General features: G+C 31.0%; 1 protein-coding gene across 2 annotated transcripts in view; it reads left to right on the top strand.

The window, feature by feature from the left end:
* Positions 1–14,011, top strand: part of LOC129758230 (spectrin beta chain, non-erythrocytic 1-like) — a 252,949-nt gene that overhangs the window by 160,845 nt on the left and 78,093 nt on the right. The window contains exon 1 of one of the 2 annotated variants that reach the window (XM_055755694.1): positions 6,660–6,874. The exons of the other annotated variant lie outside the window; for it this stretch is intronic. Coding sequence (XP_055611669.1) covers positions 6,844–6,874 — 31 coding nt within the window. The 5' untranslated portion in view covers positions 6,660–6,843. Of the gene's footprint in view, positions 1–6,659; positions 6,875–14,011 lie in introns of those variants that run through there. 2 annotated transcript variants of the gene reach the window in all.

Raw genomic sequence — 14,011 nt, forward strand, 5'->3', positions numbered from 1 at the left:
TCAATTTTTATTTCAATATACTGTAATGAAGTTATCATTGAATGATAACAAATTGATGATGACACAGTTGTTAACATCCAGAAAGAGTTTTTAAATGTCTCTCATTCTCATAAAAAATTTAAAAAATCGAGCAATAAATGTACAAATTTTTACATTTGATGTCGTGAAAAACTTTACCTAGTAAGACGGATTGGCTTAATGATATCACCTACAAACTTCATATTGCTTTCATTATCCTCTACCAAGACTGTTGGTGTATAAATATTTTTCGGACAATCACCAAATTTTTTTAAACAAATATTTTTATAATTCAGTTAGCTGCCTGGGGCAAAATGCAACAAAATGCAAATCAGAACTAAATTTCATAATCGCGTTTCCATATGCTGGGATGTGATTGTTTTACGTTATGCGTTAATTTTAACATTTCAATTTCATCTATTCTAAGAATTATTTTCATGATTTAAGCTAAAAGAATATTTTGTAGTATACTTTACCCCTAAATGTATGCAGCAGATTAACACTTTTTTCTTTAAAAAAATTTTGACAGAAAAAAATGGAAAATTTAATTCGAACAAAACCAAAAATTACTGCAATTGGTGCATTATGCATTATGACATCACAAATATATCAAAAACTATAAATTTTTAAATGTTTTCATTTGATTTTTCATTAATAACTGAGTTTGTTGCAACTTACCCCTTTTTCTTAGTAGGGTTAAAATCGCATGTTTTTGTAAATTTAAAAATAACTGGTAAAACCAATAATTTTTCTGACTTCGTCAGTTTGGTGTCCCATCAACCTTAAAACTTTTGATGTACAAGAGGTATGATTATCTGTAAGCATTAAGATTTTAGAAGCCATTGAAGTTGAAAATTGTTGCATGTTGCGCCAGTTGACGGTATCTCATTTTTTTCGCTCTCCGCAAGTGTGCTACACTTACAAGCATAACTCAAATGTTATAAATTTAACAATGAAACAATTATAGACAAAACTAAAAACAAAACTAACTACAGTCGATCCTGGATAAGTTAAAGTCCAAAGGACTGAACTTTTTTTCTCGCTTAAAGAGGATTCTAACTTATATTTATTTTATTATGGGTCAGCAACATACAAATGCTTTAAAGTGATCTAGAAATGCAACTATTCAATGTGTATTTGTTAGAAATGCACCTGACACCAGTTGATGCATCAGTTCGAAGGATTCTGAGTAAGTTTCAATATGGTACAAAAGTGTTATTTTCTCTAATTTCCCTGGTCTAGTCAGGAAAACGACTCTAGCTTATAGAGGTTTTACACTCTCATTTGAAGAGGTTTTGTGTTTTGCAAAGCTTGAGACTTGATGTTTTCTCTCACTATAGAGGTTTCTCGCACATCCAGATTCGGCTGTACTAGTTTTAGTTTCGACGTCAAATTATTCAGTGTTCGATATACATATTTCATGAAAATATTTATGCAAAAGGCAAATAATTTGGCAGCGTGAGACGTTTTTCAGCAGAGTTATACTTCTTTTTCACCAGAAAAAGATATTGGTTTTCCAATGTTGGCCTGAGGAACGAAGCATTACATTGCAAGTGTTAAATTTTGAATTTATTCTACGTTAAGCTGTTGCTTAAAGTGTCCGAAATCTAAGGTCTTAACCCTGATCAAAAATAATATCCTACACTCAAACAGTTAAAGCTCAGCCCTGTCTTATACACGATTTCTTGCATGAGCTTTCATTACGTCGTATGAAAAAAATGAGCAGTTGCAACTTCTTCCATTGAGAATATTTGTAGCCTGGACAACATATTCTATATGTAAAATACAAAATTTAAAGTTGTTTTGATAACTTTTTCAGCAGTTTTCTGTGAATTCTTAAGATGTTTCAAACGACGTAATGAAAGATCAGGCGATTTCTATATTTTCACGAACCTTTAGTTCAAATGACTATTACTTAAGTTATTCATTGGTCATTTCAGTTAAACATTTTTTTCAAAAACATGTCTTCCGAATTTGTACCAACAAATGTAACTGCATTTGGAAAATAATGATTTTATAGTATGTTTCGATGTTTTTTTAACAGATTTCTATACAAATTATACTTTTTTTTCTAGAACTTTATAAAAATCTTGAAAATTATATTGGCTGTAAGTACTACATCATAGTTTCAAGATCAATCAATCGGACTTATTTTTGCAAAATTGATGAAATTGCGGAGCAAAACGACGAATAGATGCCCCGTTCGTTAGATTTGTTAAAAAAAATCATGAAAACCTGTCAATTGATACGAAAAGACTACTGGTTAGAAGACGCCGAAGTGTTTGCCATGATTTCTAACCGGTTTACAAGTTTTTAGAAATTTGAAGCCCTGTATATTGATTTTTTTATTCACCATGATTTTATATGAAAACTAGCTGACCCGGCAAACTTCGTTTCACCTGTTACTCAATAAATCGTTAGAAAATGTTTCATCAACACATCTTTAATTTCTTCGTGCTCGGGAATCAGTTTTCATGAAAATCGTCTTCAAGTTGTTCGAGTTGTGTCCCATTTCTGGTCGGTTTTGTATGGGAGCCCCCCTTCCATAAAATGTGACATTCTCAAAACTAAAATACAAACCATCTCTGGCCTGAAAAACCCTCGGATACCAAATTTCACTTCATTCCGACCGTCCGTTTGTACGTGATGTTGTTACAAAGAACACGCCTCCATTTTTATATATAAGACGAGTATAATAAATATCGAGAAGACCATCATTTATAACCGGGAAAAAACCTGGGAAAAACCGGGAAAAACTTTGGAATTCCAAAACGAAAAATCGCTAGCAACCCTGAGCTTGTCAAATGAACAGCTGATTTCTCATTGTTTACCAATTTTTTGACATATGATGGTCCGCTGAATAAAAGTAATCACAACCTACATAACACATTAAAAATTAAAGGGAAAAATAAGCAGAATCACTTCATCCATTAACAATACTTTCATAATTTAAACATATTCTTCAATCTAAAGGATCGTTTTTGAAAACACATTAGTGTATCAGGAACAAGAATTAGGAAAACAAGTTAAATTTACACATTTTTGCCTTTCTTACAGAAAGGTATAGTTATCGGTCGATTTGGGAGATCATTAATTATGGGCTAAGATATACCTTTAGATAAAGGTAACTATCGGATCAGCTCGACGTGTTCTAACGATGTCTGTGTATTAGTGTGAATTTTTGTGCCCTTTTTCACTTTACTTTTAAACTTTTTACACTGCCTCAAAGATAGAAATAGGAGTTTCCTGATAGAATATTTGTTACACTGCTTGTCACACATATGAGTCCAGATTAGGGTTATACCGTGCCCTTAAATGAAGCTTAAGAATAGACAAAAACAGAAAAAAAAATCAAATAGAATATTTGTTCCAAGCTAATTTGAATTTTTGAATTAATTAATATGAGAAAATATCTTTTTCAATACTAATTTCTATAAAAAGAAATGGAAATTCCATCCGCTAATTCAGAAATCATCCAAATCATCTCACATTTTTGATGATTGAAAATGTCTCAAAATACAAGAAATGATAAACTTACATCTTCTGAATTCTTGTAATCTTTTATTTTGTATCATAACTTTTTAATGGACGCACCTTAAAAGCTCTGGAAAAAAACTCCCTTATCAGATCTTGAGTGTCAATTTGACACTCCTCGTTTAAAACCGCTCTGTCTCACTTGTTTCTCAACCGATTTTCACAGTATTTTTAGTTTTGGAAACCTCGCAAACGTCCGCGTAAATTTTCTGGATTTACTTTTTATTTTTATCTTTTTCAAATATTTGTAAAGTATCGCAGCGCTTTTGTAATTACACCACTAGAATCGGTATGAAATTGGATTTCTGGGGAACATAAACTTATTGCGGGAATCTTGAATTAATATATTTGAAATCTAGTGCAAAGTTTAATTTAAGTGCAAGAAAATTTGACAAATTGCACTCTGAAAAAAAAGTTTAAAAAATCAGCTACCTTTGAAAATTTGTTAAAAATTTCAATCCTCTTTTCAAACTTTATCTGGTGTTACAATTTTAAAAAAATTAACAATCAATGAACCGTCAAAATTATTTTAATAGGTTGCCAGATAAGCTTTGAAATAAGTACTGAAATTTTTAACAAATTTTCAAAGGTAGCTGATTTTTTCAACTTTTTGTCAGATTGCAATTTCCAGATTTTCTTGAACTTAAATCAAGTACTGTTTTTACACCACTTTTTTACATTTACATTCATTACATGACCCTAAAAAATTTCAAAAAAAATTAAAAAAAAATATACCCTTATGTGCAACGTACAGCTTCTAACTTCAGCTTTTTTGGACACTAAGTGAAATATTTTTGAGCATTCCATAGCTGATCTACAGTTGTTCGATGCACACGGAAAAAAATCTGCACGAATATAGTGGCGCTCTCTGGTCCTGAGGAAGCGAAGCAGTTTTTAAAAAGCATGTTTTTCGGAATTTTTTTTCTTAGACTTTGAATAACGGGTAACTGAAGTGTTGTAGGTGAATAATGTTTGAAGAACATGAGTTACATTACGAGGTTTCCAAAACTATAAATTTTGTATAACGACTTTGTAAAGCAGTTTCAAGCGAGGAGTGTCAAATTGAAAGTCTAGGTCTGATTAGGGAGTTTTTTTCATAAAAAAAACGTTTGAAACAGTGACTCATTGATAGTGATTAATATCACCCTTCAAAAAGTTGACTCATTTTTGAAGCTTAATAACTTTTTTATCTCAAATCGTGTCATTATTTAAGCTTTAAACTAACCCGTTTTCAAAAGAAATAGGCCGGAGAGGACTAAAGTTATTTATGAAAAAGTGGTTTTTCATGTTTCTCCCGAACAAAATGTCTCCAAATCCCATACAAGACTCAGGCTCGTTGAGCGACCCCTTCCCGTGATCCTATCTGGCCCAAATTTGACATGAGATCTTGTACTAGGCCTAGGATCAATTTTAGCCTGCAGCACATAACATTTCACATGTTTGAAATTTCCCATACAAATTTGGGGCAGTCTAATGCACCCGCATAAAGTTACAAGCTGCCAAACTTCCAATAGTGTCATATTGACACTCGAGAGCTTTTTTGCCAGGAATTTACCACATTGTGGCATTCTTCCCTAACCTCAAGAGCGTGTAAGTGTTAATAATACTTTGAATAGCATAAACTTCAGTACAATCACCAATCTAATGTTCAATATACAAAATTCTTTAGGTATAAAATCAACAATTTTTTTCATGGAGATTTTTACGAATACCATTCTTTTTTTTCAAAATATTTGGAGCAAGTTAAATATTCCACAAAAATACATAAAAAAACAAAAAACGGCATATCTCATCACCAATATAATCATAAATCAATACATTTTGTCATTCGAAACGTGTAAAGAATACTAAACTCTCCAGTGAGAAACCTATTTTTTTAGAAAAAAGCTCAACTTTTAGAAGTTTTTTCTATACATTATTCGTCCTACGTAACGATTCGGCTTCGATTCAACAAATTAAATCGGCCTAATGGGGAACAAAGGACCGCGAAGTAAAACTGTAGGTGGAATAAAATTCTTTCATCTACACTTTCAAACAACAAAAATCTGCCCTAACAAATATCGTGAATTCCAGATTCGAGCGCCATTTATCGGATTTTTTTCTTTCATGTTTCATTATTAAAGCCCACACTTCCGAAATTGTCTCTCAACAATCAGTAAACACCTCAGTAAATAATACAACAATTTCGGGACGGGAACTATCACCGCTCATTACGCATTCGAAGTTCCACACTCATGTCATATGCATGAAGTGTTGCAAGCGATCGATTGACGCCCCTCCTCGAAAAAAATCAATACATCTTAGCGTCTCCCGATAGTAATGCCCTGAAAATCACACGACTTGCCGGAACGTAACACAGAGTGATGTCTGCAATTTGTTTCCATTATATTTAAAAAAGAGACGATTTATTGTTACCATCAAAAAAATTAGTAGCTCTAATTTACAAAAGAAAAAATATATATATGAAAAAATATATATATATCCAAAATAATTTCTTGATCAATTTTACTTCAGTAAATCCTCGCATTTTTAAACCGTTTCTCACTCACAATTCAATCAATCAATTAATTGAAGGGCCACACTTGTGTAAATAAAGTCTGTCATCGTCGATATGGGGCCCTGGATTGCAATAAACTGAAATGTGGGTTGAAGGATTTGTGAAATTCTGCTGAATTGCCTTCCTAAACTATGATAAGATAAATCCCTGATGTAACCATCAAACCAGACAAGCCCCTGACTTTGATGATTCGGTAGAGAAAAATAAGTACTCAATCCTCTAATTGTCAAACTGACACACCATATTCGAGCTTATCTTAATCCTTCGCACTCCCTACAACTGCTTGAGACTAACTGTTTATTTTTCCTCTTATTTTTTTACAGGTTTGTTCTACATTCGATGGTTTGAAGTGTTGACGCCCATGGTCTCGGATCAGCTTTGCAGCGCCGAGTTCTTGAACCAAAACTGATTGTCAGTGGCAAATTGACCGGTAATCAGTAAACTTGTTCAGATTTTTACCAATAATCGAAAGAAAATCTAAACTTGTTTTCCTATGAAAAAAAAGTGAAAAGAATTATTTTTTTAAACAGTTTTTCCATCTGCAAGAAAGTAAATCACTATGTTGTCAGCTAATATACCTGTAGGAAACGGTATTCTCTGTAAAACGAAAACACATCACTTTTGATTCAGATTTTTGATGAATGTTCTCAATAAAAACAGCTAAATCGAACATCACATCAATAACAGTGAATTTATGTGGCGCTTACGGATGACAGAAACGGTCGCTGACAGTCATGACTGGTGATATTTTAAGAAATCCAGAAGGTATGTGGAAAGCTGCTACAGCAACACTCATTTATTTTTCATGGTAATCGCGATTTGGACATTCCTTGAAAACAAGTTGAGTGCTTCGGTCGAAAACACCGTTCCTGATATTGTTGGATTAGGGATTAGAATATTAGTTAGGAGGTGTTGTAAGTTCAATTCGATTGATAGAAAAGCGTCGCATAAAAAAATGCATAATTGTGAAAAATAACACAATTAATTGAATGATTTTTAATTTTCTGAATTTTTTTAAATATTGTTATTGTAAAATTATTCACATTTTTAAACTATACTCCTCACAAACTAACTAACTTACATACTTACTTTTTTACTTGCTTACTTGATAACTTACTCACTCACTTACTTACTTACTTACTTAATTACTTACTTACTTACTTACTTACTTACTTATCTACTCACTTACTTACTTACTTACTTACTTACTTACTTACTTACTTACTTACTTACTTATTTACTTGATTACGTACTTACTTACTTACTTACTTACTTACTTACTTACTTACTTACTTACTTACTTACTTACTTACTTACTTACTTACTTACTTACTTACTTACTTACTAACTTACTTACTAACTTACTTACTTACTTACTTACTTACTTACTTACTTACTTACTTACTTACTTACTTACTTACTTACTTACTTACTTACTTACTTACTTACTTACTTACTTACTTACTAACTTACTTACGTACTTTCTTACTTACTTACTTACTTACTTACTTATTTACTTACTTACTTACTTACTTACTTACTTTCTTTACTTACTTACTTACTTACTTACTTACTTACTTACTTACTTACTTATTTACTTAATTACTTGCTCACTTACTTACTTACGTACTTACTTACTTTACATACTTACTTACTTAATTACGTACTTACTTACTTACTTACTTACTTACTTACTTACTTACTTACTTATTTACTTAATTACGTACTTACTTACTTACTTACTTACTTACTTACTTACTTACTTATTTACTTACTTACTTACTTACTTACTTACTTACTTACTTACTTACTTACTTACTTACTTACTTACTTACTTACTTACTTACTTACTAATTTACTTACTTACTTACTAACTTACTTACTTACTTACTTCCTTAATTACTTACTAACTTACTTTCTTACTTACTTACTTACTTACTTACTTACTTACTTACTTACATTCTTACTAATTTACTTACTTACTTACTAACTTACTTACTTACTTACTTCCTTAATTACTTACTAACTTACTTTCTTACTTTCTTTCTTACTTACTTACTTACTTACTTATTCACTTACTTACTTTCTTACTTACTTCTTACTTACTTACTTACTTACTTACTTGCTTACTTACTTACTTATTTACTTACTTACTTACTCACTTATTTACTTACTTACTTACTTACTTACTTACTTACTTACTTACTTACTTACTTACTAACTTACTGTCTTACTTTCTTTCTTACTTACTTACTTACTTATTCACTTACTTACTTTCTTACTTACTTCTTACTTACTTACTTACTTGCTTACTTACTTACTTATTTACTTACTTACTTACTCACTTATTTACTTACTTACTTACTTACTTACTCACTCACTTAGTTACTTAAAGCTTAGTTCTTTTAGAAATGGGACACTTTCTTTTGCTAATAGCTCGTTTACTTTTAATCGGACATTCAAAATTTTGACAGCATTTTGTTGCCTGTAAAAATCACTAATCGACCTATTTTTTTCAAAATTTTAAATTCATGCGTTTTTGAGATATTCCCGATGCAAGAGAAAACGAAAAAAAATATCTTGTACAGTTTCCTTCTAAAACGATAATTATCAAACTGATAGCTGACAAAATCGTTGATTTTTCAAAGAATTAGTGTGTGTGAGTGATGGAAAAGTATGCAAACACTGTCAAAAATGTCTACCAAGTTCAAATCAAGCATTGAAGTGAAGCACATGATCGACAACTACTGTTAAGGGTCATCAGGGAAGACAAGTCTTAGACCAGAATTTTTAATTTTTAAGAAGCAAAAAACTAACTGTTGATCGGTGAAATTTGCAACAATTTTTTCTCTGATAAGCTGACAGTGTTGCCTAATTATGAGCCATTCAAACCTAACCTCAAACGACAATTTTTTGCTAATTCTAGAGTTTGTAAGCTGTTAAGCTGGTTCTGAGGCAATGGGACTGGTGATTTCTGATGGACGACAAAACTTGTGAAAACCCCAATATCAAACAAATTCCAGAGTTTGAATCCCATAACATGTCTGCTCGCGGTAAGGTCCCTAGCATATTATAGTATGTATTTGCTAGTTGTTTTGTTTGAAATATAATGATTTGCCAAGATTCTGCTCCTATGGAAAAAAACAACAATTTTCAAAAGGAAAACATTGTTTTTTACTGTTTTTAATAGCCTTAAAAGAGTAATCTTGTATGTACCCTTCGCAACCTATGATCTATACTAACCGATTATACTTTAAGTTCAACCTTATGATGGTTTTACTTCGTTATTGCAAGATTTTGCCAGCAAAAATACCATTAAAAACGCTCAAAAAGTGGCTCTAAAATAATCAAATTTTTTAGTTTCGAAACAGCTGTATCCACTAAATTGCCCTCAGTTTCTTTTAAAAGAGAAGTATTGGTCCGAAAAGTAGCAGAATTTGAAGAAGGAGGATGTAGCCAACTAAAATACAGATTAGACGAAGCATGAGTTTGAAAAACTGATCAATATCATGACTGAAAAAAGTGTGCGCTGGCCGAAGGTACCAAGAATAAAGTAGAATTTATTCTTCCGAAAAAACAAAAAGTTTTTTTTTCAAATTTTTTCATGAATTATCATAAGATTACCTTCATTTCTTCCATAGAAAGTATTTCGATCAAACGAATGGTTTTTGAGATACACGCATTCGTAACTGTCCCATTTCTAAAAGAACTAAGCTTTACTTACTGATGATTTTTAAAAAAATCTTAATTTTTTGTGCTATTTAAATATTCATTTTCATTTTCTTTATCATTAATAGACTTTTTTCAAATAGCAACTTTAAAAAAAATCGTAAAATTAAAAAAAAAAGGTAATCTAAATTTCTATGATGGAACCTTTAAACAAAAAAAGCAGTTACTTTTATCGATGGGTGAAATCTTCAAATTTGCTCTTAAGTCTTGTAGATCTCACTCTTTTGATTCGAACATAAAATAAGTTTTTTTTAAAGAAAATATTCAATTTCTTTTAAAAAAATTGTATGCTCAAATAAAATGAGTCTTAGTCTATCAAACTTTTGAGCCAATTCAAAAAAATCAATCGTAGCAAATATTTTTCAAAAGTTATTTTGAAACTACATCCAAATTTAAGATTTAAGTTTGAATTTGTATTTTTAAGAAAACAGAAATATTCACTAAGTTAAAGAATACACTGAGAAAATATGGAACTTCCTACAGATTCTTTTATGTGGAAGTTTCTTTATTAGCAGTTTTTTTTTATTAAAAAGCAATTCCATAATAAGAAAACCAAACCTGTAAATAATAAAAATCAGGATGTATTCAAAAAATCCTAAATATGTGCTTAGATACAAAATTTTTTTTTCCAGTGCCCTTAATCATGAATCTGTAATTCAAATGTTAAAGTTTTGAGTTAAATCTGGCTTTTTTATGTCAAATGTTTATTTTTAATCACACTCGTGAATCTAACTTAATTAATCCAAATCTGCATAGGAATAAGGTTTAAGAGCTTCGAATCTGAATATGAAACATAAATTAAGGATGGTTTTTAATTTGTTTTTCATATTTGATTAGAATACTATCTAATATTGAAAACGCTAATGAGTTTCGAAAATCATGTTTCAATTTTTTTATGAATTTAAAAAACAGCTTTTTTTTTAAATTGAACTTGTAAACAGAAATAATGCTATGATCATTTAGAATCCGGGCAGTTACAAACGTGTGTATTTTAAAAACTATTCATTTGATAGAAAAACTTTCTATGAAGGAAATGAAGGTGTTAATATGACATTTGATGTAAAAATATAAAAAAAAAAGTTTTATCAACGATTGCAAGGAATACTCTAACTTTTTCATAAAATCTCGTTTTTATCTTTGCACACTTTTTTTAGGTATGTATTGATTTTTTTTTTACCACAAAAGCAAAACCTTTGCAAAATCATGATATTTTACACAAACTTACCTGTAAATAGCAATTGGAAACTGGTTGAAACCTTTTCATGAGTAGGCATCTCGAAGAATTTGATCTCTTATATCCGGTTTTAACATAAATTTCTTTGTCCATCAGAACACATCTGTCATATTTCGTAAAAGCCGGATGCACAGATTGCTATCTTTGAAACTGATCATTATTTTACTTGGTGTCTACTAGTCAGGAAACACTTTTTGCCTGCCGGAAATGGATTTTTTGCATTATTTAAGGAGTCTGCATTCAGTTATCCCCAATAACCATAGACTTTTTACCATATTTAAGATCAAGGTTGCACTCCGATGGTCGATTTGAACTTTGTGTGGATCCTAGAGTGGCTCCCTATACTTCATAACCATTTGGTCCGAAAAAAAACCAGAAAAAATCAACAGTTCATGAGCTTTCAAGTCAACAATGAAGAATTTTCGAGGCGCAAAATGCGTAAAAGGAGCAAATTTGTGCAAAATTATTTTTAACATGTCTTTTTCATAGCCAACACAACGCTACTAAAGTTTTGCATATCCGAGCTCTATTAACGTAGCTATCACCGAAATAAAGTGCCTGGATATGATCATAGCTTTACAATTTTGATTTTGACAATATGGAACCAGAATCACGCAAATGTTTAATTTCATTCAAAATTTTCAGATTTCGTTAAAATGAAAATTTAATACTATTTTTTTTTTTAAACAACGTTGCATGCCTTGATGGATTTCTCAAAACTTTATTTTAATGCTTTTTTCAACCATTCTAGCACTCTTTTCAAAAATAATATTAAAAATAAATTATAAATTATTATTTTCGGATTTTTGTTGAGTTTTCATCCTGCACTGCTATTACTCCGTAATTACTAGTATTTTTTTTCTTAAACCGCTTTAAAATGCATGTCCATTCGAAAAACAATATGCTTTTAGCATCAAGTAGCCATTCACCGCCCAGTCACCATATACCGCCCAAAATCACCCTTTTATGGTGTATTTCTAAAAAAGAGGGATGTTTTTCCCAAAAATAAGACTTCTATTCTGTGTTGGCATCATTTTTCGACCATGTCACTGAAAAAAATATCACTTAATTATGCTAGCGCTAGCCAGAAATAAAATATTTGGTTTTTCGTTTCCGGTCAAATTATTAGCGAACTGAACATTCATGTGCTCTTGATGCAAAAAGGGTTTTTGTTTCCTAAAAAGTACATATTTGATCTAAAATCGACTTGAAACGATAGTTTTATTTTCGTAGAATAGATTTGGATTGGAAAATTTTCGATTTTTTCAATAGTTGTTGTTTTTTGGAGCGTTTAGTGTTGGGCGGTAATTGGTATGTAAACAAAAGTGTTTGTTCCTAATGACCGGTCACGCACAATTTTGTTTGTTTTTAACGCATATATTGTGTCAAGTGTGTAACTTTTAAGTAGCATTTAGTTTGATTAAGTTAGAAAATGATGTTTTATCACTGACAGTAAACCGTTAGTTGAGGCTGTTTGCCGGGAATCATAATTTTGTCAGTCAACGCACTTCGTTAAATTTCTACAAAACTTACGGGAATAATTTCACAAAATGTATTCTCTCAAAATATGGTTTTGACAGCTCCTTACATGAAAAATACTAAAAAGAACCGTTTCCGTGTTGTTACGATAGTTTTTCCTTAATAAAACAGTATCGGTAACGGAAAACGTCGAGTGGGCGGTAATAGGGCCAGTTGAACTCCCCCAAGTTTTGTTAATTATTTTGAAAAGCGTATATTTTTCGCATTCCACTAATTTTTTTATTGAAAGTAGAGCAGCTCTGAGATGTATTGGAAAAGAAAGCGAATAAAAATCTGCCATCGTTTTTTTATTACACATGTTTGAAGTTGAAAAACCGCTTAACTGGGCGGTAGATGGTGACTTGATGGTATATTATTATTTTTTATTATACACACCCATATGCTCTTGATTCTAATTTACATGGGTTAAAATCATTTTGCATTGAATTTAGTGGCGATGTTTTTTTTTCGCACACCACTAATGTACTGCACATACTTACTTCCTTCCTGACATCCTGACATTCTAAAATAAGCATTTCAAAATCTATGCAATATTTACGGGAAAAATTTCACAAAACATTATATTATTTACCAGATGATTTTTTAGTTTTTCTATGATACAAATGTCAACTTATAAATTATTTTGTATTATTTACCTTTTTCTCATACCAGAATTATGTATTCTCTGTCGCGACTTTTTAAATATTATAAATATTATTTCTCAAAAAAAAGGCGAAAACTAATAACTCTGCTATAAAAACTCTGCTTCCGGCTGAAAACCCGTGCGAAAATTATAAAAAAATTCTTTTTTTTTCTGGGGATTTTCAACCAGTAGGCTGATTCATCCCTAATCCTATAAAAAAAAATTCCAAAAAAAAAATTCCAAAAAAAATTCCAAAAAAGTCTATAAGTGTTTTTTAATTCTTTTTTTTTTTTTGTTTTTGTTAAACTTTCGCACCAGCGCATTTCCAGAAAGTTTCGTAAGATAAACATATCCAAATAAATGTTTTAGATAGATAACAGACCTTATCTAACCTAACGATCTAAAGGGTTGACCACGAAAAAATCTGGACACACTTTTGAAACCAGTTACATTCAGCTGAGGGATTATTTTTCATTTGCCCAAGAACTTAATAGTCTGCATATTCTATTTGGTAAAATTACCAAAATATTTTTTGGAACAGGAACCTGTGCTAGGCATATGATGACGACATCTATGATGTTTTTGTCTTATTTCTTCGTCGATTTACTGATAAACTGATACTATATTTCTAAAGCTGTATGTTCAATTGAATATTGTTTGGAATGTTCTGACCAGTGATGGTAAATTTCGCCTGTCACGCTTGACCCGACTAGTTTTGTTTCATCAAACGACTGGCGCTGTTCTCAATTGACGGAGCCTCACTACTCGCATGACGGAT

The sequence above is a fragment of the Uranotaenia lowii genome, chromosome 3 (assembly GCF_029784155.1).
Source record: "Uranotaenia lowii strain MFRU-FL chromosome 3, ASM2978415v1, whole genome shotgun sequence".
Taxonomy (NCBI): domain Eukaryota; kingdom Metazoa; phylum Arthropoda; class Insecta; order Diptera; family Culicidae; genus Uranotaenia; species Uranotaenia lowii.